A 23,688-nucleotide genomic window follows, 5' to 3' on the forward strand; every position below is an offset into this window, starting at 1 on the left:
GGCGTCCGGGAGAACAGCATGAATCTCTCACCCAGCGTGAGGTGAGAGTGCAGTTCCCCAGAGGATTCTTGAGGTGGATGAGGGCAGAGGACCAGCAGCACATTGGGGTCAAGCCGTTCTGAACACATGCTAGCACCACCTTCTGTTTAACTAAACTCTGCGTTCACTTGAGATACCCTGATGCCTTTACACGAGGAATGGACGCGCTGTTTATCTCTGGAAATACAGGTAAAGCGAGCGACACTCTAATTTAGCTGATTGGTGTTCAGGGCTGGTGAACAGAGCCCTTGGTGCTAATGTTGGCCTCTGTAAATGGGAAGGGTTTGTTCCATGAGATTATGTGACATCGGAGCTGTCAGTTCTGGGGCATTAATTGACATCGTGTATCAGGTTAGGTTAATAATCTCCAGCTTGGTTCTGCTTGAGCAGGCCTGCATGCCGGCAGATAGAGATCAGTGATGAAAAACTAGCCTCCAAGGGAGGATGATCACACACGGCGCGGCCAATGACTTGGCCATTGTACCTCAAGACCTACAGGCACAACACACCATTCTGTGTTGCCTCTGGGAAGCAGCAGTCTTCGGGAACTGGGGTGTCATCAGCCAGTCTCACTCCCCCAGGGATGCCTGCGGCAATCAAAGCTGCTCCAGATGACAGAGGAATGGATCAAGCAAATCAGGAAAGGATATTACCAGAGTGGGGAACAAACCATAGGGATATACCTCTTTGCTTCAGCAAGATGTCCCAAGAGTCTAGGAAGAATTTCCCCCATACCAAGCAAGTTGGGAATTACCTAGTGGGCAAAATGATCAACAAGGGCTCCTTTGCCAAAGTGATGGAGGGCTTTCACATCCCCACTGGGGAGAAGGTAAATGAATAAGGCTAGAACAGAGTGAGGAATGTTTGCCGCTAATTTCATGGTGATGTATGCTGAAGAAGTTTAGGGCTTTGTTTCTTCATCTGCAACCTGGTGCTTTATTTAGCTGAAGCAGCAATGCCCATAATAGTAATATATTTACCTGCTATCATGCTCTGGAATATTGCACCAGATCTAATATGTTAATATTACTGTGTTAGGTATGTTGTGTGCTGTGTATAATTAGATGTTTTTCCTAACTTTTATGAATCACTGTTTTGCTATTTGTGATACCAATGAAACTTGTTTGATTCCTGTTTGATTCTGAGTATCTGAAGTGGCTGTGCACCTACATTTTTGTAAATGTGTTGATGGATACACTGCTTATCTTCCTTGAGAAATTCTACATTCAAGTTATCTAGCAGAAGTGTAGAATTTGGGAGGCGGTGTATGTCTGTACGTGCAGACATTCCACTGTGTGTTGCACAAGGAACACTTTTGCTGGAACAAATTATTAGATCATCATTATATCATGATCTAATTTTAGCATATATTAACTGAAATCAAAAACTTACAAAGCTACCGACATTGAATATTATGACTTATTGCATGCAAACCACTAGCAGAAAAACTGCATCTTGATCCCATCAGTGGTAAATAATACATATTTATAAAATACATTTTTGTCTTTGACACTGTGCTGCTAAAGAAAAGTGGGTTGTCTGTATTATAAAAAAAGTATTGACAGCATTTTTGTTATTTAGGTAGCCATAAAAGTCATAGACAAGAAAAAAGCCAAGCAAGACTCCTATGTTTTAAAAAATATGAAGCGGGAACCTAGGATACATCAGATGATTAAACATCCCAATATTGTTCAGCTCTATGAAACATTGGAGACGGAAAACTCCTATTACATGGTGATGGAACTGTGCCTAGGGGGAGATCTCATGGACAGAATCTGCGAAAAAAAGAAACTGGAAGAAAGGGAAGTCAAGAAATATACCAGGCAGATAATGTCTGCAGTAGAACATTTGCATCATCATGGGATTGTCCACAGGTACAGCAGATTTCCTTCCCTCAGATTTATATTTCAGGGGGCATGATAAAACTCAGCCCCACTCGTTTCATGAAAGTATCTGCTGAAGTCTTCCATTCAAATTAGTGGGATTATTAAGTGCTTAACTTTATCAATTATGCCATATGTATATACCAGGCATGTCCAAAGTCCGTTTCAGGGACTAAAAAATCCTTAAAAACCCTCAGCAACTTCAATCCTTAAAAAAGCCCAACAACTCACACATGTTCACTTCATCAAATCTGGCCCTCTTTGAAAAAGGTTTGGGCACCCCGGTATATACAGTGGTACCTCGGTTTATGAACTTAATCCGTTCCGGAAGTCCGTTCTTAAACTGAAACCGTTCTTAAACTTAGGTATGTTTTCCCTAGTGAGGCCTCCTGCCACCGGCGCCCTTCCACTGCTCAGCTTCCGTTCTTAGACCAAGGTAAAGTTCGCTAACCAGAACGCTACTTCCAGTTTTGCAGAGTTCGTATACCAAATAGTTTGTAAACAGGGCTGTTCTTAAACCGAGGTACCACTGTATTTCAGAAATATCAAATTATTTACTCACATAGAGCATCCATGCAGCCTTAAGGCAGTGAAACCATTAGGGTGAAGTGAATATCTCATGGGACAGATGAAAGCATGGCACCTTGTCATTTAATTTGTTATTACATCCTTACTGTTGGAAAGAGAGAGAGAGAGAAAACCCCCCACAACATTTGGATTTCCTGCTTCAGGTAATGAAATGTCTCAGGCTAGCTCAGTGTACACACACAGTGTTAAAGTAAACAAGTATGGTTTTGAATGCAAACTGGGATTTATTAGGAGAATGAGCAAAAATGTCCATCATTTTGACAAGTGGGTCATTATATGTGGAGCACAGGGTCAGCGCCTCTGTTAGGCAGTGTGAGGTAGTTGTTTTTTTTTTAATAATAATATTTTATTAAGTTTAACAATAAGGAAAGAGTGAGGTAGTTACCTCAGACAACCGACTTTGGCTGCCGTGAAGAGGAAGCAAATTTCTGGTTGTTGTTGCTATTATCATTATTATTATTGCTGCTGCTGCTACTTCTGCTACCACCAGCAGAAACTTTTTGCCTCAGGTGCTAAACTGGAGTTGAGAGATAGAAGGGATTAGTTTGTTCAAGTCACTAGCAATTTGTAGTTTGAGGGGGTTTATCCCCCCCAACGCACCTTCCTGAAACTCCCACTTTCTCTTCCCCCTGGAACATGAGCTTTGTAGTCTAATTCTGGCCTCATAGAGAAAGCCATCATCAGTCCCTGTTAGGGCCTGGCATACCTGTGCCAGCCCAGGTACTGATCCCAGGCCTGCTTCCCACTGCCCCATAATATGTCAGTCTGTGGTAATTTTTTCTTGGTGGGTGGGTGGGAGGGAGAGAGGCTTCAGGTTTCTGGACTTCAGTGCCAAGGTCCAGCATTAGCTGCATACTGTGCTGGAAAATATTGTTATAAGGCAACAAGTCTCTGGGGAGCTCTAGTGCAATTAAGTTATTACACTCAGAAAGGTTAGTTTAACATTATTTGCAGAGCAAAATAGTATGTGCTAGATCCAGATTTGCTCTGGATTTCCACCAATTCACTTCCTGTCCACATCCCCCAGTGCCAACCTAGGGTTGCCATATTTCAAAAAGTGAAAATCCCAAAATTGTTGAGCTTTTCTGCCAAAAACGACACTGCCAACATGGGTTGCCATACGTCTGGAGTGTCCAAGGGAATTGCATGCTGAACTGATGAAAATCACCTCCCCACCATGCCCAATGAATGGAATTTTACTCACAGAAACTCTGGATCCAATCATGTATTTCAACACAACACATTTACTTTCTCTCCTGCTTTGTTTAGAGATCTGAAGATTGAAAATTTTCTTCTGGATGAAAACAACAACATCAGAATCGTTGGTAGGTGTACTGTATGGCAGACATACAACATAAAACAGAGATTGTTTTTTGTTGCCTTGCACTTATACATAACAACTAGTGGCCAAATAAACAGCTATGGTGTCTGTGGTTTGTGATGGCCAGAGTGGAGAACCTAAAGCTGGGGGCTGGGAGTGGCTCCACAGGCCTCTCTGCTAGGACCTCAGAACTCTTTCCAGCCATGCCCACTCCCCTGGCCTCCCCTTTCTCTCCCCAGACCTGTTTTTGAACTGTGCTTCTTCCTTGCCTGGGTGGAGAGATATGGGTGGCTGTCATAGAAACCTCTGACTTTTGCATGGCTGGAATATAGCTTACTATGCAATGATATGAGTCACAGGTCTTGTTTCACCCACTCTTTTGGGGGGCCTCTAAACACTTCCACTTTTGCCTCTGGCCCCACCCAATGCCACCACTGTCGTGTGGCCCCTGGAAAGCTTCCCACAAGGGTATGCAGGCTTGCGGATGGGAAAAAAAATCACCACTCCTACTGCAGAGGATACTCAACATGAGATAAATGTATGCCCTCTGGACAGAAGGACCTAGGAGTGTAAGGACATCTCTCCCACCATCACAACAATACACCCCAGAAAGAATCCATAATAAACAGATTAATTTGCTCAATATGCTTCTGAACATCTGAAAGTTTTCTGGACTCCAGGCTGGGCTTAGATCAGGCCCTGGCGCAAGGTAATGGCCTCATCACTGCACACCATGATCAACAGCCAAAGACCCTGGTGCGGCCTTCCCTTCCCCACCCCCTGTTTATACATTACTCATTTCCCCTGGTACCCAGGGAGGATTCTGCCACACTCTCTTTCTGCTTGTTTAAATTAATTGAGCAGACTAGGCTCATACCCAAAATAACACATTTTATATTAACAAAAGTCTTTAAGCAAAAGTCCACCTCAGTCTATAGAAACTCCAGAGGAGTTGGGTTAGACTTCATGTTTCACAAAAATGAAACCAGTGACCAAGTGTTGTTACTGGGCAGCCCACACTGCTTAGCCCTATTCTTTCATGTTTTTTATAAACAATCATTCCCCTCTTTTTCTCCTCACATGTTTTGAATGGTAAGATGCTGCCCAAGTTGACTTTTGAAGAGTCATCACTTAGAAAGGTGCACACTTGCCACTGTCCTCATTACCTGCCACCCTCATATAGTGGACACTGGGCTGCTGCGCCCTGGGATTTATTCCAAGATCCATCTCTAGTGACACCCAGGAGAAAGTGGGGAGTGATATAATATGAAAACAGGCTGCACCAGTCTCATTTAGATTAGAATGTTGCTTGCTTTGGTTAACTGGTCAATCTAAACATTAAAGATATCCCCAAGATGTATGTTTGTGTGTGAAAATGTATAATTTTCTATGTGTTTGTTTCTTCAGATTTTGGACTGAGTAACATCATGAAGTTTGAGGGCCTTTCTCAAGAACTGCTAAACACTCAATGTGGGAGTCCAGCCTATGCAGCCCCAGAACTCCTGGCTCATAAAAAATATGGACCCAAAGTCGATGTCTGGTCCATGTAAGTAGATTGTGAATATTTTATTGCTCCTGCAGCACTTTAGCAGAGTTCTAGTCATGTGGTGTTCCTGCCAGCAAATGATGGGCTTGTGATTTTGAACAATTCCCCTGGCAGCCCCTTCTTCCCCCACAAAGAAAGTATTCAAGAAATTTACATGCACATTATATACTCGAACATGTACTTTATCTGGACCTGTAAGGGAAAAGTATTCTGTACAGTGCCCTGGAATTTTATAAAGAAGGGTGGGGTATAGATATCTTAAATAAATAAGCAAACAAACAAACTCAGATATTTATAAATCAAACTATTTATTTTTACTTTCAGGTAGGTAGCTGTGTTGGTCTGTTCAGATATTTCTTTTTACGTTGCTGATAATATCTAGTCACATCCAGTCTCCAAGAATTACATTTATCAATTATATCCCAGCAATGTTCAAGAGAATGGGGGCCTTGAAGATGATAATTTTAATTTTAAATGTGTGAGAGAGACAGAAAAACTGAGTTGGAGCTTTAGACATCAGTATACTAAATGAAGTTAAATGCACCTCAAAAACAGCAAGTGGGTTTCTTGATTTTTACAATGAGAGTAAAAATAAGAATACTTTGATCTCTAGACTCACATAGCATTAGATTTTTACACTGCAATCATTGTATATGTTAAATTACTTGGTGTTGGTGATATATGAAAGTGAGTGCCTTTAGGACTACCAAGGCCTCTTTTCAACACCCTACCAGAATGTGGAATTCCTAAAGCATGGAAAATTTGAGGGTGAGAGAGGCGTTAGTATACAAGATGTTAATAGGGAGCAACAATAAGTTGTGAGGTTGACTTGTGACTGGAAACAGACAAGACATGAAGCATGGGGATTTATTGACTGTCACATGCTACAGCTCTTCCATCCCTCTGAAACCGAGGGCATGAAAACTGGAATAAAACAGGTGTTCTGTAAATGCAGCTGATGGTGGATGAAAGCTAATCACATTACAGTCCTCCAAAGCGTCTTAAATCTGATGCTGCAGTTTCCTTTAGGCTTGGAACCTAAGTTAAGTTAATGTGAGGAAATTAGGGAATATTTTTTTTCCAACCGCACACCCTTGAGGGGCTCTCTGGATGGCCAGAGGCTCCTGTACAGCGTGGGATGAGGTAAGACTGCTGGGGAATGGGAGGAAACATATTCTACAATTGACAACTGGCAGATTCCATTCTAAGAGTCACTAAATGCACAGCTTGCTTCTAAATAGTCATGTAGTATGTAATGGGGTGGAGGTGCACCAGGCACGCAGAAAAAAGAACAATTGTGTGGAAAGGGCCTAGAGTAGATTGTTGTAGATTGCTTGCTTATTCTATCGTGTATGGATGTGAGCAGAAACCATCAAGTTTGGCTGATAGTAGCAACTTGGTTGACAAAGTATATAATGCTAACACACATCAATCTATCACTGTACAGTGGTACCTCGGGTTAAGTACTTAATTCGTTCCGGAGGTCCGTTCTTAACCTGAAACTGTTCTTAACCTGAAGCACCACTTTAGCTAATGGGGCCTCTCACTGTGCCACTGGAGCATGATTTCTGTTCTCACCCTGAAGCAAAATTCTTAACCCTAGGTAATATTTCTGGGTTAGCGGAGACTTTAACCTGAAGCGTATGTAACCCGAGGTACCACTGTATTCCCAAGCATCACACATGCATTTTATGAAACTCTTCTTGCTCCACTGATGTGACTGTTACTATCTTTCTCCCTGGCAGAGGAGTTAGCATGTTTGCCATGCTAACCGGCACGTTGCCCTTCACTGTGGAACCATTTAATATCAAGCAGTTGCACCTCAAGATGGTGAACGGTGAAATGAATCCCATTCCATCCGACATTTCCACTGGTAAACCATACCTGGCTTTGTATTATACACATGGAGTTTGATCCAGCCAAAGTAAGCACTTTTGAGTTCCTTTGACTTCAGGGTCAGCCCAAGACATTTTGTTGCCAGAGGCAGAGCTGTGAATGCCACACCCTCCCACTCCCTAGCTACAGATTAAGGGACATACTACCCAAGGCCCGCTAAGTTATTTTGGCACCTGAGCAGAAAAACTCAAAAGCACAAATACCTTTCCCTGGTGGTCAAATTACAATCATAGTATAATAAATTGTAGGCATTTGTTGCCTTTTCAGGACACCCAAAATAAACTGCCTGAGCCACCCACTAAACTCTGTCTAATGGTAGAACCGGCCCTGCTTGTCTTCCTTGGAAAAGATGTGGGTACATGCTTAACACTCCCGTTGAACTCTCTGAACTTAACTTTGGCTGGATTGTTCTCGTAATGCTTAATGTTCATCGAAAATGTGACACAAATAAGTTGTGATTTCATCTGCCATCAATCTTGTTAAGGAGTAACAACATCTATGAAGCACTTGTTTGTGATTTATTTTGAAATGAGTGGCTTTTTTCTTTTCAAGCATCTTTGGATCTATCTTCCCAGGGCATTTCCTGAGCACACTGCCCAGACATTGTTAATCCTCCCAGGTGACCCAGCCACAGCCAGCAGGCATTCATTGTCATTAAACAGTATTTGCAAATGCTCAGTCCACCAGTGACAGCTGTCAAATGACAGTGATGCTTGGTCCAGCAAAGAGAACTATTGTGCATGTTTCTCTGAGGATGGAAGCTATGCTAGCATCACTAGTGTCACAAGTACCACTTTGGATGCTACTCATGGTGTCTTGCAAAATGAGCCACAGCTAAAACACCACCTTCCTGTACCATTTTGAACGACCTGCCACTGCTTCATGGCTTTTCCATAATTTTAAATATATAAGCTTATTTAAATTTTATGCTAATAAAGTTTTGTGTGAAAGAGAATGCTGATGCAGTTTCTCCTCCTTTTTGGCAATGTATTAATGACAATGATTATGAAATCATTATGACTAGGTGGATGGGACAACTCAGAAACACCATCTGCAGTGAGAGACAAGTTGTGCTGGTCACTATGTTACTTGATGAGAACAGGAAAGCCATTTATGCACAACTTCCTTTCAAAAAAGATTTGGGTTGGTTTTTGTTACAAAACCAAAGTTTTTTTAAAAAAAATGTTTGTGGCTTTATTATGTTTCTGTAAATACTGGAAGCGTGCAACCTAGTCAGATGGGTGGGGTTCAAAGAATAACCGGTCCCACATCTAATGGGGGCGCCTTTTGCATGGTTGCGCGCAGCCTCCAGATCCCAGTGTGACTCCTGGTAGTTCGGGCTGGCTTCATCCTCCCCAGGCTGCATACCTGGAGGTCTCTGCCTACCTCAGCCAATCACCCAATCCCACCTGGGGAGGAGTTGCCAGGGGATTGGCTAGGTAAGGGGAGGGACCGTCCTGCCCGCACAACAAAAGGTGAATCTTACCTGTGAAGCAGCAGTCGGCTCCTCCTACTACTGTGTTCACAGCAATTCTGCATGCATCTCAATCTGGCTAACCCAACATGTAGTGAGGTCACCCATCATGACTTGAAAACAGGGCAGTGACCTGCCAAGGCAGCTTTATGCTTCTGCTGCTCCTATACCTATTGAATTACCAAGCAGCTCAGGTCAAATAGAGTACCACTGTTATTGGAAGTGTTGTCTGCCACCCTGCAACATTATAGTTGTCAGGTCCAGACAAGGCCAAACTTGGACAGCTCTACCCAAATTTAGGCTGGGAGTGGAATGTGCTTCCCTACCCCAGGGTTCTCGAAGTAATTTGCTGAAGGTAGACTTAAGGAAGATCTAAAGTCCAGGCCGGGAGGCACTGGCAGAATTCACTGCTCTTTTGACCAGATGAAGGTCATGTTCATAATGTGTGTGCCAAACATAGTCAATCTAGAGGCTACATACTGCCTGTTAACTGTGGAATTTTATTGTTCTCCCTTCTATTTCCTTATGTGCCTGAAAGAAGGTCTAATATTTCAACAAAGGTTGTCCTGGGATTCTCATTTGGTTAAACAGGCTGCAGAGCGCTTGATTTAAGCTTTGGAGTCCCTACAACAGCTTAGGTAAATTAGGTGGGTTGCAAAAGCACCCCATGACTCATTCTGGTTATACTGTGGTATCAGTGTTTATAACTTCAAAGCTTACTATTTTAAGCATTAAAAATTAGGCCACCTACAATGGGTTCTAAAAGGAACTTAAGTATATATATAAAGTACAAATGGAAGTATAAAGCTTGTTGTGTGATGCATGAATTCATGAGTCTGAATGATGCTCATGGACTACTGCTGGTCCACAGACCACACTTTGGGAACCCTTGAACCACACCTTTCTAGCACTGACTCTCCAGGTTTTTAGGTAGGGAGTCTCTTTCCCAGTCATACATGGAGATGCTGGGAATTGAACTTGGGACATTAAACACCTGTTTATCAAATAGTTAACAAGATTAAATCCTCTGAGGGCATGTCTCTGCTGATGTGAACTTAGCAAGTACGAGGTCTAAGGCCAGAGAAAGACAAACTGTAATGCAGGCTATTGCTATAGCTAACATTGTTTTGTTGGAATTTCTGCCCAGGAGCTGTTCATTTTATGCACTCTTTACTTGAACCTGATCCAGCTAAGAGACCTGCTATTAAAGAGGCAATGAAAGACAAATGGCTGAATGACGGTAATATCAGGAAACCACTGAATCCATGTACATATAAAAATAGGTAATTCTTTTCAAATTTTGCCTTCTTTGTTCATTTTCGCCTTCTGAATAGCATTTCCTAGGCTTAGGGCCAATGCAATTAATTCTCGTCCTTCCTTTAAAACAAAACAAAACTGGAACTGGGTCATTTTAATGGGGCACATATAAAGTCCAATCCAAGCCTGTTGAAGGCACTTTCTGGTTCCTCTTAAAATTTTTAAAGCCTGGCAGAATTTGAATAAATTGGTTCCGTCCAATTTATTTTGAATAGCATTCTTAGGACAACATTGTCCTACAGGAGAAATGTCCTACGCCTAAGCTTAGGACTGAAACGTGTGTTTTTTAAATTAATACAGTGGTACCTCGGGTTAAGTACTTAATTCGTTCCAGAGGTCCGTACTTAACCTGAAACTGTTCTTAACCTGAAGCACCACTTTAGCTAATGGGGCCTCCTGCTGCTGCTGCGCTGCCGGAGCACGATTTCTCTTCTTATCCTGAAGCAAAGTTCTTAACCTGAAGCACTATTTCTGGGTTAGCGGAGTCTGTAACCTGAAGCGTATGTAACCTGAAGCGTATGTAACCCGAGGTACCACTGTATACAGAACTTTCACTGACTGAGGCCAACAGCCATTGTCTGAGCTGTTCCACTTCAGATTGCTGGTGGGGACTCTATACGTGAGTGACAGTGGGTTACCTGCATTTCAGAGAGAGACATTCCCAGCCTTTCCTGGCGACGCCAGGGATTGAGCTAAGGACCTTCTGCATGCAAAGCAGATGCTCTGCCATTGATTTACACAGTTGTTCTCCAAAAAAATTTACATTGATGTAGTGTTACTGGCTGAACATATAACTGAGTGGCAGTAATTATACAAGTGACATAATATGTACGTTTACCCGTAGACCTCTACAGAGATCCAACCCATTACCATTGTTGCTCTACTGCAGCAATAAGATTGGAGAAATGGTGGGTGAGGCAGGGTTTAGGCGCTTATAGGCAGGTTGGGGGACTCAAGGGAGATTTGGAGGAGGTGTTCAGATAAATTTTGAAATTGGGATGAGGAAGAAAACAAGGGTTATTTTGTTGAGTGAGCTCAGTTCCAGATTGAGCCCAAGAATTCCCTCCATCCCTGTTACCAAAGCATCTTGTTTTTCAGACTTCGCCCTGATGAGCTGAATCCTGTTGTTTTGAGTTACATGACAGAAACACTGGAGCTCAATCTTTCGGATGTTGTCAGTGTCTTGATAAACAACAAGCCATCTTATATAATGGCAACATACTACTTGCTATTGAAGAAATTAATTAGATATCAGAAAGAACACGGGACAATGAAGGTGAGGTATGAATCAATGACTGGATTAGTGATTGCATGTTGCCTGCACCTTGCCTGCAGTTCTGAAAACATGGGGCCTGCATCGTTTCTAGAACTCCTGGGAAGCGAGTTCTCAGTGGATTTTTAGTCAATGTATTTCTAGCTAGCTGTAAGTCAGGTTATTAGTTTCTAGATCTTCCTTCCTTGGGTTTACTAGATCTTCCTTCCCTGGTTTAGATTTCTGCATCCCAAGAAGGGGGTGGGGGTGGCAGAACTATTGGGGAGCTATGCTTGCAATGCGCATTTGGTGGTCCTCGATCCCAGAGAGTAAATATGGCTGCATTTTATCATTCCTTTTCCTGGTATTGAAGGGTTGGTGTTTGGGCAATGGTGAGAGCTAAGGATGCTGCAAGCCAAACATCTCTAATGGAGGGCGATGAAATATTGTGGATACTGCACCTGCCCAGCTTGATCCTACATTGATGGAGTGGGCAACATCTGGCAGAAGCAGAGGATAGATATTCTGGCTTGTTAATAGACATGGTCTTTCTGCAGTTTCTAAGGGAGTTGTCTGTCAGATGACAGAGGTTGCGGGAGGGGGAATCTGAGTTGTCCTAGGGAACAATCATGGTTCTTAGACTGAATACTACTTTAACTTAGAGCAGGAGTGGGAAAGCTTTTTCGACCAGTGGCCCAGATCAATAGAGATTTTGAAAATATTGTATGGTTTATAAATGATTTTAAGTAAAAAAAACCAATAAATTCCCCATCCTCAAGGGCCAACTTTGACAGGTAAGTTGGACCACCCACCAGTCAGTTATCCGACATTATAGTATGATCAAAAACTTAGTGCCCAGTCACCAAGCATAAGACTTGCAAATCCTCTTGTGCAGCATTTTCTGAGCACACGAAAAACAGCTGTTTGTCAGACACTTGGGAAATACTGCACAAGGGGCTTTGCAAGCCCTGTCCTTTGGTACTTGGAAAGTGCTGAGCACCAAGACTGCATACACGCCACACATTTAAAGCACATCATTTCTGCCAAAGAATCCTGGGGATTGTAGCTTACCCCCTCACAGAGTTCAAGTTCCCAGGATTCTACGTAGAAAACAATGTTCTTTAAATGTATGGTATACACACAGCCTATGCATGTTCATTGGTATCTTTTTTGTTTAAAGCAAGTAGCTTTCCCACTTGGAAAGTAAAGAGGTGCTTAAAATGACCTGGAGCAGATTAACTTGTGTTTGCTAGTAGCTAGAAAAGCATTCTTGCTTGACACAAAAGTTGTTTTTGTGTATGTTATGCAAGCTTCTGCCTTGCCTTGGCAATTTACCTTGCTGTCACGTTATCATTTTTGTTGGGTTATGTTGGTGTTAGTTGTATGTTTTGGTGCTGGTTTTGGACATTTTAAGCTCTTTTGAGCTCCGCTTGTTGGAGTGAAATAATGAATAAAACAATAATATCTCAGTGTCAGGGAAGGTGTGAAGCAGATCACAATGGAAACCTCAAACATTTTAAGGATTTCTCATTGTTTTCTTTGAGAGGTTTCAAGGCCATATAGTACATGTTTCATTTTAGCCCTGAGTTTTTAATGCAGAGATTCAGGGCTTATTAAACAAATAAACAGGCAGGGGGACATCTTCGTACTTGCTTAGAGCCAAATTACTTTAGGCATCTTTATGTTTTCCCTCACTGGTAACCATCACTCTTAAGAGGCTAGCAGCTCAGTCATAAACATCTTGCTCTGTGTAGACAGGAAGCCAAAATCTAACTTTAAAAGTGTAAATGGTTTGGAAATATTTGACCAAAACCAACATTTCTTAGAATACACATTAGAATGTCCAATCCAGGGCGAAAGCTTGTTTTGATAAGTTTGACTCATGAAGTTATGGCTCTGTGCAAATTTTCAGTATATTGCTTTGGCATACTTAATTATTTTGCAACCTTCCCGGAAAGTTCAGGTGCCTCTAAAGTTCAGTTGGGGGCAAGGGTGGTTCAATTTCTCTTGGTCTGAAGCCCTGGAAAGCCACTGCCAATTGGTAGACAATACTAAGCTGGAAGGACCAATGGCCAAAATATAGTTTCTTGTCTTCATAAAGTCAGCTCACAGGAGTAGTTCCAGAAACAGCTCTTGTCACAAAAGGAACAATGTGAGCAACTTTCCCTAAAGACTTCTGGGAGCTGTAAGTTGCTAAGGGTACTCAGAATTGTAGCTCTGTTAATTCCCATGATTCTTTGGGGAAAGTCTTGTGGTTTAAAGGTGCATGAAATATGCTTTAATTTATGGTTTGTGTGCAGCCTCTCCAAAGATTTTAGACACTTTTCATTATTTTTTACTGCCTAATGGTTACTACATATGCTCAGGTGGAGAGTGGTTCAAAAATTAGATGGGCCTTGTTAGGGTTTTAATTCTTGCTCATAGGAACTTTCGGGCATTTTGTAATGAAGCTGTTTCAAAGACTCACTTGATAGTTGCCTGTTCTCCTGTATTCCAACACAACCAAGGGATCATGTAGTGACATGTGAAATATGCCGGAGGAATTGCAGGGGGCAGGATTAGATGATCCTCATGGTCCCTTCCAATACTACAATTCTATGATTTCTCTACATGCGATTTTGCTCATGGACACATTGTAGGGTGGAGGTGGTTGCAGCAAGCACATGTTTATTTCACACCAGGATGTACAGCATCATGGGTTTTGTAGTCTTAAGGCTAGATTACCATTTTGCATGCGAAGTTCATTCTGTAACTGATACTGTAAGATTTCACAATATAACAGTGCCATCACATTGGTTGATATAAACCCCGTTGCAGAGTTTAGCACAATTGCAGAAGATGATTTGGCAAAAAGGGTGAAATGCTGTGAAAGTGATCACCAATATAATAATACCTAATTTTCATTCATATGAATGTGTAAACATGACAACCATGAAAACACCTTGGTGCAAGATGAATGCAAGACAGATTTGTTGGAAACATGGCAGATATCAGTATGACCATCTTAATTTTTGCAAGAGATATTGCAAATGCCAGTATTCTGTTGTGTTTAAATGTTGACCACAAGCCAGATATCACTTTTGCTTGATATCCTCTTGACATTCTGCCATGCCTGGAGTGAGGTGCAGACACAATGAACCCATTGATATCTGAACACTCGAAACAAATAATTTACAACAAAGTGCTATTGAATAAATAACTGAAAGCTTCAAATAAGCTAAATAACTTTCCAGTAAAGTCCTATGCTGAAGTCATATTTTCCCTCTAGATTGGATTTCATAAATGCTTTACAAGCAGCTATGCATCCTATATAAAAAGGAGAACATTAAAAAAAAAATCATTGGGATTTATTGACATGGATAACGGAGAAAGCCAGATACTTTCACTAGCCTCCTGTTTGGGTTGTAAAATAAAATGCAATATGAATTTAAACAAGGCGCATCTTAATGCTCCGATGGGGACACTATGGAGCAACTTAAGAATCCCTTGACCTGCATTTGAATCAGACAGAAAAAAACAGAACCTTGGAAGTTCAAGGCTGAAATCTTCTACTATCCTCATGTTCTCTGTATCGCTACCCCAGCAGATCTGTTCCCTGTGGTCCTTTAACTAGTGCTTAGTGAGGACTTCATGAGTGCTTTCAACTCCATTTGTGCACTAACCAAAAAGTCAAAAGGTCTTCTCTTCATAAATTCTTCTGATATTAACTCTAAACAGTTCCCTTGTGAATTTCACCTGTCATTCCAAGTTGTACTTCTTTTACATTGCCATAAATACTTTCTCTCTCACGTCGGCTTTTAGGCTCATCAAGAAAGCCATCTAGCTAACTTTATTTTCCCCTTGACTTTTGTTTATCCAAGATATATGGACAAGTCTTACAATAAATTCTCAGGATAGCAGCAAGTTCGCACATCTATTGTTCCTCACTCAGCGAATGCAAAATCTGATGGCTAAGACTGAATATATGAAATGGTCATCAGTGATAAAAACCACAGGCAGAACTTTTGTACAACTTCACATTGCTTTAGGCATAATACAGTTCAGCAGAGGGCAGCAGCATTCACTGATCTTCAGCATTAGAGCTGGCTCTGCCATTGGGTAGAATGGGGCAACCATCTCAGACAGCAAATGCTGAGGGGCAGGGAGCAATGGTGAGGTGCTGAAGGACAGAGATTTATGTTCCATGCAGCCTACTGCCCACAATTATTAAGGACCATGGTGTCCTACTGCCAGTGTCAAAGTAAGAGTCAACTGTCAGTCCAGTGGGCTTCTATAAGCTGAATCGGGTCATCCCATTGTCTCCTTTGACTCAGAGAGCAACATGTCTTGGAGTGGCTGTTCTCAATATTATTGAACTGTTTGGGGCAGTGGAGGGGGAGAATGGAAAAGTTTATTTTGCTGCATTTTATGTACTATTGCATCAAGCCATTAACCATTTGCACATTTTAAAAAAAACCCCAACAGAATCCATTCCTGAGACCCTGGGGAATGGTGGGTTCAGGGGAAAGAGAGGGGCCATTTGGTCTACGGTTTGAGCATATAATACCAATCCTGGCACAACTCCAATGGCTGCCGATTAGTTTTCAGTCCCAATTCCAAGTGCTGGTGTTGACCTATAAAGCCTTACATGGCTCAGGACCTCAATACCTTAAGGACCACCTCTCCCCATACGAACAAACCCAGACCTTGTGCTTGTCATCTGAGGCCCTTCTCTATGTCCCCTCTCTCAGAGAGGTTCAAAGGGTGGCAACAAGAGATTGGGACTTTTTTGTGGTGGCTCCCTGATTGTGGAATGCTCTCCTTAGAGAGGCTCACCTGGTGCCATCATTACATGTCTTTAGATGCCATTTTACTATTAGGCTGTCTCTCAGTATGCTTTTTACTATGCTTTTATTATGTTTTATCATTGATGTTTTGCAATGTGTTTCTAATGTTGTACAACTCCCTGAGATCTTTTGGTGAAGGATGGTATATAAATTTAAATAATAATAATAATAATAATAATAATAATAATAATAATAATGCATATGGGCATTGCTGAGGAACAATACTGTACTGACATGATATAGCAGTCAGCTTCTGCATAAGTTTTTAAAAACTAGTAAAATAATTGTCCTAAAAACAATTAAAAAAACACCACACACACTATAAATGCCTGTGCAGACATGTTGGGAGTTAGGTGTTGCTCAACACCAGTGATGTCACAAGAACTAGCTAGTAGGTGCCTATGAAAGTGATGTACTGTAAATATACTACACAGAACACTACAGGTTCTAATAGATAGGCTAACTGAGTGGTGTGTGTGACATTTTCTCATTGCCAAAAAAAATGCTGTTTGAGTATTGAGAGAATGTGATTTCCCACAGTAGACACGAGGAAAGAGATTTGATTCCCCACCCCCTCATCAACTAAGTCATAACTGTGCTTTGGTTGTCCAATAAAACTCTTTTCTGGAAAGACCCTAAAGGTTCGATTTATTAAAGTTTAACTTCTCACTTTCTAAAATCCTGACTGCAAACAGCTGGTCACAAAAGATTTAGTTTTAGGCATGATAGTAATTTTGTTTGGTGGGAAAACCTACTGGAAATTTGGCTTTTAAATGACTACAGGCAACCGAAACCCTTTTTCCACGATCAGGCTTGAGCCATAAATTATTGGATAAGCATAAAACATGGCCTGTCCTTTTACACACTGTGATTTCTCCAAGCAACCTGTTTGCATTTTATGTGTTTTGTTGTAGAAAAGAGAGCCTAATGATTACAATTTGCCATCCAAAACTTTATAGTTAAGCCTTGCAGAAATAGTGTTCCTGCCAAAAAGCTTCCTGCCCAGGTGCTTAACCAATTAGCTCTTAAGAGGCCTGGCTATAAAAACGAGCCATGGCAAGTTTTCTGATGTACTGTATATAACGTGACAGTTTGCAAAATCTAAGATGAAAATTTGTTTTCTTAACCAGGAGTGTGCAAAATCCTGAGAGACGCTTTGATTGCTTTGGCTAAAATACTTATGTCATCTCTTATTCCCCACTGAGGCAGTGTGGTTTTAGCAGTACAGTTGTTGTTGGTTTTTTTAAAAAAAACTTACCCAAATTGCTCAAGGACAGAAAGTCCTTGAAGATAACGGATATAACCGCATTTCTGCAAGTTTTGAAAATATTTGATAGGGACAGATGAACCCACAGGAGTTTCAGATTCCCAAAGTGTTTCAGATTCCAAGAGACTCAGTCTTTTAATGTACTCTACTAAGGCTCAAAATTCATTCAAGCATTGGGAGAGCCAGTCAGCCTATAAATTTTACTTTCTTCGAATAAAGATTTCTATAAGATAGATTAACAAGGAAAACTTTTCCTGTTAAAACGGTGGCTGTCAAGGTTTAATATTGTACTATATTGGATTCAGTGTCCAACTATCTATTAAGACATGTCAGCATTATACATCAACGTTGCTATCTTTGGCTTTTTTTACTCAGAAGATTTGTTTATGTATTTAGTTATAGGCTGTTTTTCTACACTGCCCTTCATCCGCAAGGATCTGGCAGGTGGTGCACAAAAGTACATAAAATAGCAAATAAAATCAAAACATCAATTAAAAAAGCCATTCAACCAATTGCAAAAGTTCAGCCCTTAGGGCCAAATCCGACCTACAGTCCTCACCCGAATACCTACATGAAAAGGTGTGTCCAACAAGGTGTCATGGACTGGCTGGATGCAAAAGCGTGGGGGGAGGCCTCAGCTGGGGAACCCTCAAGGGAAGAAGAGCCAGGGGCTTGGTGGTGGGACGATGATGAATGATCAGAGGGAGAAGAGGGAACAGAGTGGGAGAAGGAGGTGTTGGAAGCTGAAGAGGCAGCAGGATTTCGTGAGCAGGAGGGAACTGTGGCAGAGAGTTGGACAGACTCAGAGGCAGGAGAGGAGGGGGGCCAGGAGACAGGCTGCTGAAGAATCCAGGGAGTCTCCTACCCTTGCTGTGATCAGTTCCCCTCCCACCCGGTCTCCCAGAACACAGAGAGGAATGAATACGGCAGAGCAAAGACAGACAAGATGAAGTTGCCTTAGATTGCTAAGGTAGGACCTGAGCGGGGAGGAGCCTCATTGGGACTAGACCTCCTGGGAAGTGTTGCTGCGATCACTAGGCCCGCACTGCTTTGGTTTCTTTGAATAACGAGTTAACTTCACTGACACCAGGTGTTTTGTTACTGACCTGCCCCTGACTCCGGCTCCTGACACAAGGCATGTAGTTAAGTGGTAGAGGAGATGTTTTGCATGCAGAAGATCCCAGCTTCATTCCATGGTACCTGCAGCTGTAAGTGGTGTGAAAAACGTGTGCCAAAGAGCCTGGAGAGCTGCTGCCAGTCACAATAGACAATACTCTGCTCAGTGGACTAATGGTCTGGCTCAGTATAAGACGGTTCCCTGTATTTGGGTTATGGCTCTACCAGCAGATACCAAGTGCAGCTGGAGAAAAGGAATTTCTTATAACAACCCTTGTTTTTATACTGTTGGTTTTATTGTACATAGATTATTTATTGCAAAAAAATGTAAACATCCCATTCCATAGTCTTTGCAGTCACAATACCAGTCTTCATAGATTTAGAGTCAGCCAGTTTAGCTGCAGACTAGGTTTTTTGAACCTAGTTCCCTCTGAAACCAAAGGGACTTAACTTGATCACGACTAGCTTTTCACATTGGACCCCTCTTCTTAGCCTACCCTAGTCTAGTAACAAAGTCTACATCCCACCTAGATACCTGAACTTACCACGTTGCAGTTTCTTATCACTTCAGCTTTTCCATGTATGGTAGTATTACCGGTGTCTGATATGTCTACAGAAGGAAAGTACCTCAGAAAAGTTTGATGTTAAACTTCCTGGGAGCCTAAGCCAAGATGCAGATGATATGCCAGCTTCTCAAAAGACAGAACAGGTTACAACAGAAAACTTGAAAAGCTGTGAGAATAAAGTGTTTCCTTCTGTCCTGAACTCAGAAATGCCATATGCTATCCAGGAAGATGAAATTGCCATCACTCTGGAAAACCAAGGAATTTTACCAGAAGGTAATATGTGCTGTTTATCTTCATAACCTGGAATGCGGTTAACTGTACAAAGGCTGGGGTGAGTGGGACTTTAATTGAAATTAAGGTAACCAAGGGAGATAAGTTACATCAGGAGCGGGGAATTTCAGGCCCAGGCTTCTATGTGGCTCTCAGAATTCTCCCCAGGCCATACCTTTCAATGACCCTGCTGCACACCCTGAATGTTTTTGCCTGGCTAGAATGTTTCCTTGAACTCTGGAAATGTCTTGCTTGTTTGAATGGAAGATAGAGAGGGGAGTGTGTGTTTAGAAACTGGCCTCCAATAAAAAGGTAAAGTTTGCATTTGGTGCTCTACACACCTTCCCCTCTGGCCCCACAATGTACTGGAATGTGGCCCTCAGAAAGGAATGAGGCCCTCAAACTAAAAAAAGGTTTCTTACCCCAAAGTTACATGGTAGGCAGCACTGTTACTGCTGCTGTTGTAGGGGCACTCCATGCAAAAAACCTGGGAATTGCAGGTAATGCCCTCCATGAGCAAGTGGCTAGCTAAAGCATATCAGTGTGCATTAATAGCAAAGCTGATTCGTTGTGTCGGAATGAAAGAAGGAAAACAAAGATGAAACAATTCCCCTCCCTTTTTCCAGCACTTTATTTAGAGGCACAAGAGAACCAATACAGGTACTTGCAAGAGCGTAGTGGTTTCTTTTGTCCAAAAATCAAACAAAGGTATATGGTCACACATGTTTAAAGTGCCTTGCTGAATCAGACTGAAAGCACAGCACTCTGGCTCTAACAGTGGCCAGTCAGATGCCTCTAAAATCTCACAAGCAAGCAATAATAGAAATATCTATCTCCACTGTTCCCCATTTAATGAAAACTGGTATTTGTTTTATTGTAGAAAAAGTATGATATATCATAAAATACAGTATGGGTTTCTATCAATCTGGTTTTGTGCTTTATAGATATTGTATTTGAAAAGCAGATATGTAAAGCATATATGTTTTATCTATGTCATGCTAAGAATTTTTTCTTTCTTTCATTTTCTTTTTTTTTGGGGGGGGGGGAATTAATTGTTTTTAACCTTAACTTACACCAGAGCACCTTAGCTTATTGTTTTAAAGGGAAAGGATAGGCCAGTATGAGCTCCTGGAAGAGGAAGGAGAGGGTTTTTTTATAGTTCCTCTTTTGCCTTTTGCCCCCTTGCCTACCTTTCACACTGTTCCAGAGTGTCCCCTAACTTTCCAGAACACCTTTGGAATACTAAGAGAAGGAGAAATCAGCAAACCTTAGCTTCCTTCTTCCTGCAGGAGAAGTGTCCCATGAGTGGAGATACTCTCACAGGAACCCTCGATCCAACTTGTCGTCATTTCTCACCTACAATTAACCCAGATGTGTTGTGACTCATGGCCAGTCATGACATAAAATTTATATCTGAACTTGATGAGCAGATGATATAACTGGGCCTCTCATGAAGTCTGGAAGGTGCATATGTATACAATTCAGCACGTGTCTTTTTAAATATTGGAAGTGGCAACTATGAAAGGTTTTAGCTCCCACTTTTAAATATCTTAAAGGGACATACATTGCACCCTTAATGCTTGTAAGAGGGAGTATTTCATTGCAAAAACAAGTCAGAGTGTAATATTCTCTGCAAAATATAAAGTGCAAGTTTGTATTTACTAGCATTACTCAATGGTTTCATGTAGATGTTGAATGACATGGGGGGCAAGATAGAGCTAAACAGTATTCCCCCAACACTTAGTGTACCCCTTCTTATTTTTACCAATTTTTTTACCTTTTATTATCATTTTGAAAGAGCAACGTCCAAAAATCTTATCATCATACCAAATGTCAATCACAAATTTGAAGTATAACACATAGTGATATCTCTACTCTTTACTGCAACTATAATTTCTACATAAACTGATTTCATATACTCTATATTCCATTTAGTTTCCAAGTTTGCAGACAGAGAATTGGTTCATTTTGAACCTCCTAAATCTCCAAATAAATATTTTTCATGTGAGCCATTAAATTACACACAACTGGACCCACAGGAAAATATAGAAGATGTTAAAGGTTTTTCAGAAGAGAGAAAATCATATTTATCTGAGAAGCCACCTTCTGCTTTAGGAAATAACCCAGCATATTCTATGAACCACCAGGCTCAGAGGTCCTTAATGTCATGTGCAAGTAGACTAACACCAAGGTCAGCAATTGAAAACAGACTGGTAGACCAAAGTCCTATGGTTTGCCCAGACACAAGAGTCAAGGATCTTCTGAAAGCAATGGATGAGAATCTTCCATCTCTACCATGGCAATACCAGGAAAAAGAAAGCTCAGCTCTCTTGATTATGGAATCACCACATCTCTCACCTTTACCAAGGCTGAGACAAGTTGCCCTGAGGGACCCCATCACTAAAAAGATTTCATTGATGGGACTATCACAGCAACAACCCAATGGCTCATCTCCATTTTTTGTCAACGGGTCAAGACCGCCAATTTTCCCCATGACCCCACAACAAACACTTATGGTAAGAAGCTTGAGGCAATCCAAAGAAAAGTCAAAAGACTTCTTCAACAGTGGCAAGGTTAAGAGGAACTTTGTACAACTCAAACACACACCTAAGGATGTGGACTTGAATCTTCCAGTATTATCTCCACCATATCAAACAAGGTCAGGGAAAAAACCTGAGATTTTAAGACTAGATTTTGCATAATGTTTGCAATGCAATATACTAAATGAGTAGCAGTGGGGTGTATGTGTGTATGTGCAAAAAAGTGCAAAAAAATGAAGAGACAAAGTGTTTGGCAAATAGCTAGGAAGATTGTGACAGGAGAAGGGAAATGGAGTGGGAGTAAGTGGTAACACAGAGTACAGAACAAATGGGTCCAAGTTAGTTGTGCACATTATAACAAAAGAATAAAACTCTCTCACACACACCCCACAAGACCCACAATAGGTTGATTTCAATGGAACAAAATGCAACTAACATCCACAAAGGAGGAAATGAATATTCAATAGCTGGCAGTTTTTTTGTTTCTATTCCTATTTTCACAGAACTCATTTGTGAATCCTGTGCCAAATAGTTAAATGTGGTTATTTTATTTTTTTAAAAAAAATGTTTACACAACTGTAGGTACTTGAAATTCACTGTTTCTTTCTTTCTTTGTTATTATGAGAATCCATATTCATGTTAAAAATCAAAAATGTGTCCTGTAGACTAACAATTTATTGGTGAGCACTTTCTGGTACACCTAAGTTATCTAAGTCATATGCATGAATACTTCCCAACAGAGAACTTGCATTGTAATCGTGAGCCTGTGGCATATATTTTTTAATAGCAAGAATGCAATACCACTGCTCATGTTCCTCCTATGCCATGTGGATCTATCCCTTCACAGTTTGGATGAATCCCAGAGTTGGACTTGGGAGCCTGGGTATAAAATCTTAGCTCATATTGGAGAACTCATGAATTGACTTCAACTGCAACTCCCTGGCCAACATTACCCCAAACAATACCATTTAAAGAGATGTTAACCTTTTATACTGTAAACTTCAAGAGAGGTAAAGGCAAAGCACTGGAAACATGAGAGTGGGTGTATGGTACAAGAATGGTTTAACTATGTTTAGAATAATTCACTAGCTGACAACAGTCTAAACAAATTTGAATACTGGGGTGGCTGGACTAGGGAGATGATTTTGTGTGGTGTGGCTTTATTTAATGACGAAAGAAACCAAGTGAACTGGCACACATGGCACAATTTTTTGGAATGAGGATGAACAAAGTTTCATAAGCAAATTATTTGTAACAACCTCTGTCAAATCAGAATATATAATACACCATATGTTGCACTGGGTGTTTTTTTTTTGTAAAAATAAATAGTTTTTAAAAATTAAAAAATGAAAGTTCTACTCGTTGTGACATCTGCTAGGACTCTGGCACTTCATGCACTAGTAATGTCCATATTCTGTCACCTCTGCCCTTTACTCATAAACACGGAGACTCATAGATTTCAAACCTTTCCTGATCCAGGACCCACTTTTGACTTCAAATGTCAACATGGATGTCACCCCCAATTTTCCCACCACCCCACCCCCAAAATAATATACCGTGTTTTTCGCTCCATAAGACTTACCTGACCATAAGACGCACCTGGTTTTTAGAGGAGGAAAACAAGAAAAAAATATTCTGAATCAAATGTTGTACTAAACTATTTAATAAACTACCGGTATATCAGAATAATATTTCAACCATGTAAAGTGAACAGCAGTCAACAGTGGCATTAATAACCATAATCACTGTCATTAACAAATGAAGAGAGACTTTATTCCCTAGGAAGG

The 23,688-nt window shown here is 41.1% G+C and overlaps 1 protein-coding gene across 4 annotated transcripts; it reads left to right on the forward strand.

Moving 5' to 3' along the window:
* The first annotated feature begins 552 nt into the window (after positions 1-552).
* Positions 553-23,238, forward strand: LOC128410307 (hormonally up-regulated neu tumor-associated kinase homolog A-like). Of its 4 annotated transcripts, none has more exons than XM_053381394.1 (9): positions 553-868; positions 1,621-1,913; positions 3,780-3,835; positions 5,239-5,377; positions 7,123-7,250; positions 9,895-10,030; positions 11,163-11,340; positions 19,142-19,364; positions 21,297-23,238. In XM_053381394.1, the coding sequence occupies exons 1-9, from the start codon at positions 623-625 to the stop codon at positions 22,061-22,063; spliced, it is 2,166 nt and encodes a 721-aa protein (XP_053237369.1). In that variant the 5' UTR covers positions 553-622; the 3' UTR covers positions 22,064-23,238. The 4 variants fall into 4 exon arrangements, with proteins under 4 accessions (XP_053237369.1, XP_053237370.1, XP_053237371.1 ...); XM_053381395.1 differs by having other exon boundaries at positions 19,296-19,364; positions 21,509-23,238; XM_053381396.1 differs by having other exon boundaries at positions 21,509-21,624.
* Positions 23,239-23,688: the final 450 nt, after the last annotated feature.

Source organism: Podarcis raffonei, chromosome 3 (assembly GCF_027172205.1).
Source record: "Podarcis raffonei isolate rPodRaf1 chromosome 3, rPodRaf1.pri, whole genome shotgun sequence".
Taxonomy (NCBI): Eukaryota; Metazoa; Chordata; class Lepidosauria; order Squamata; family Lacertidae; genus Podarcis; species Podarcis raffonei.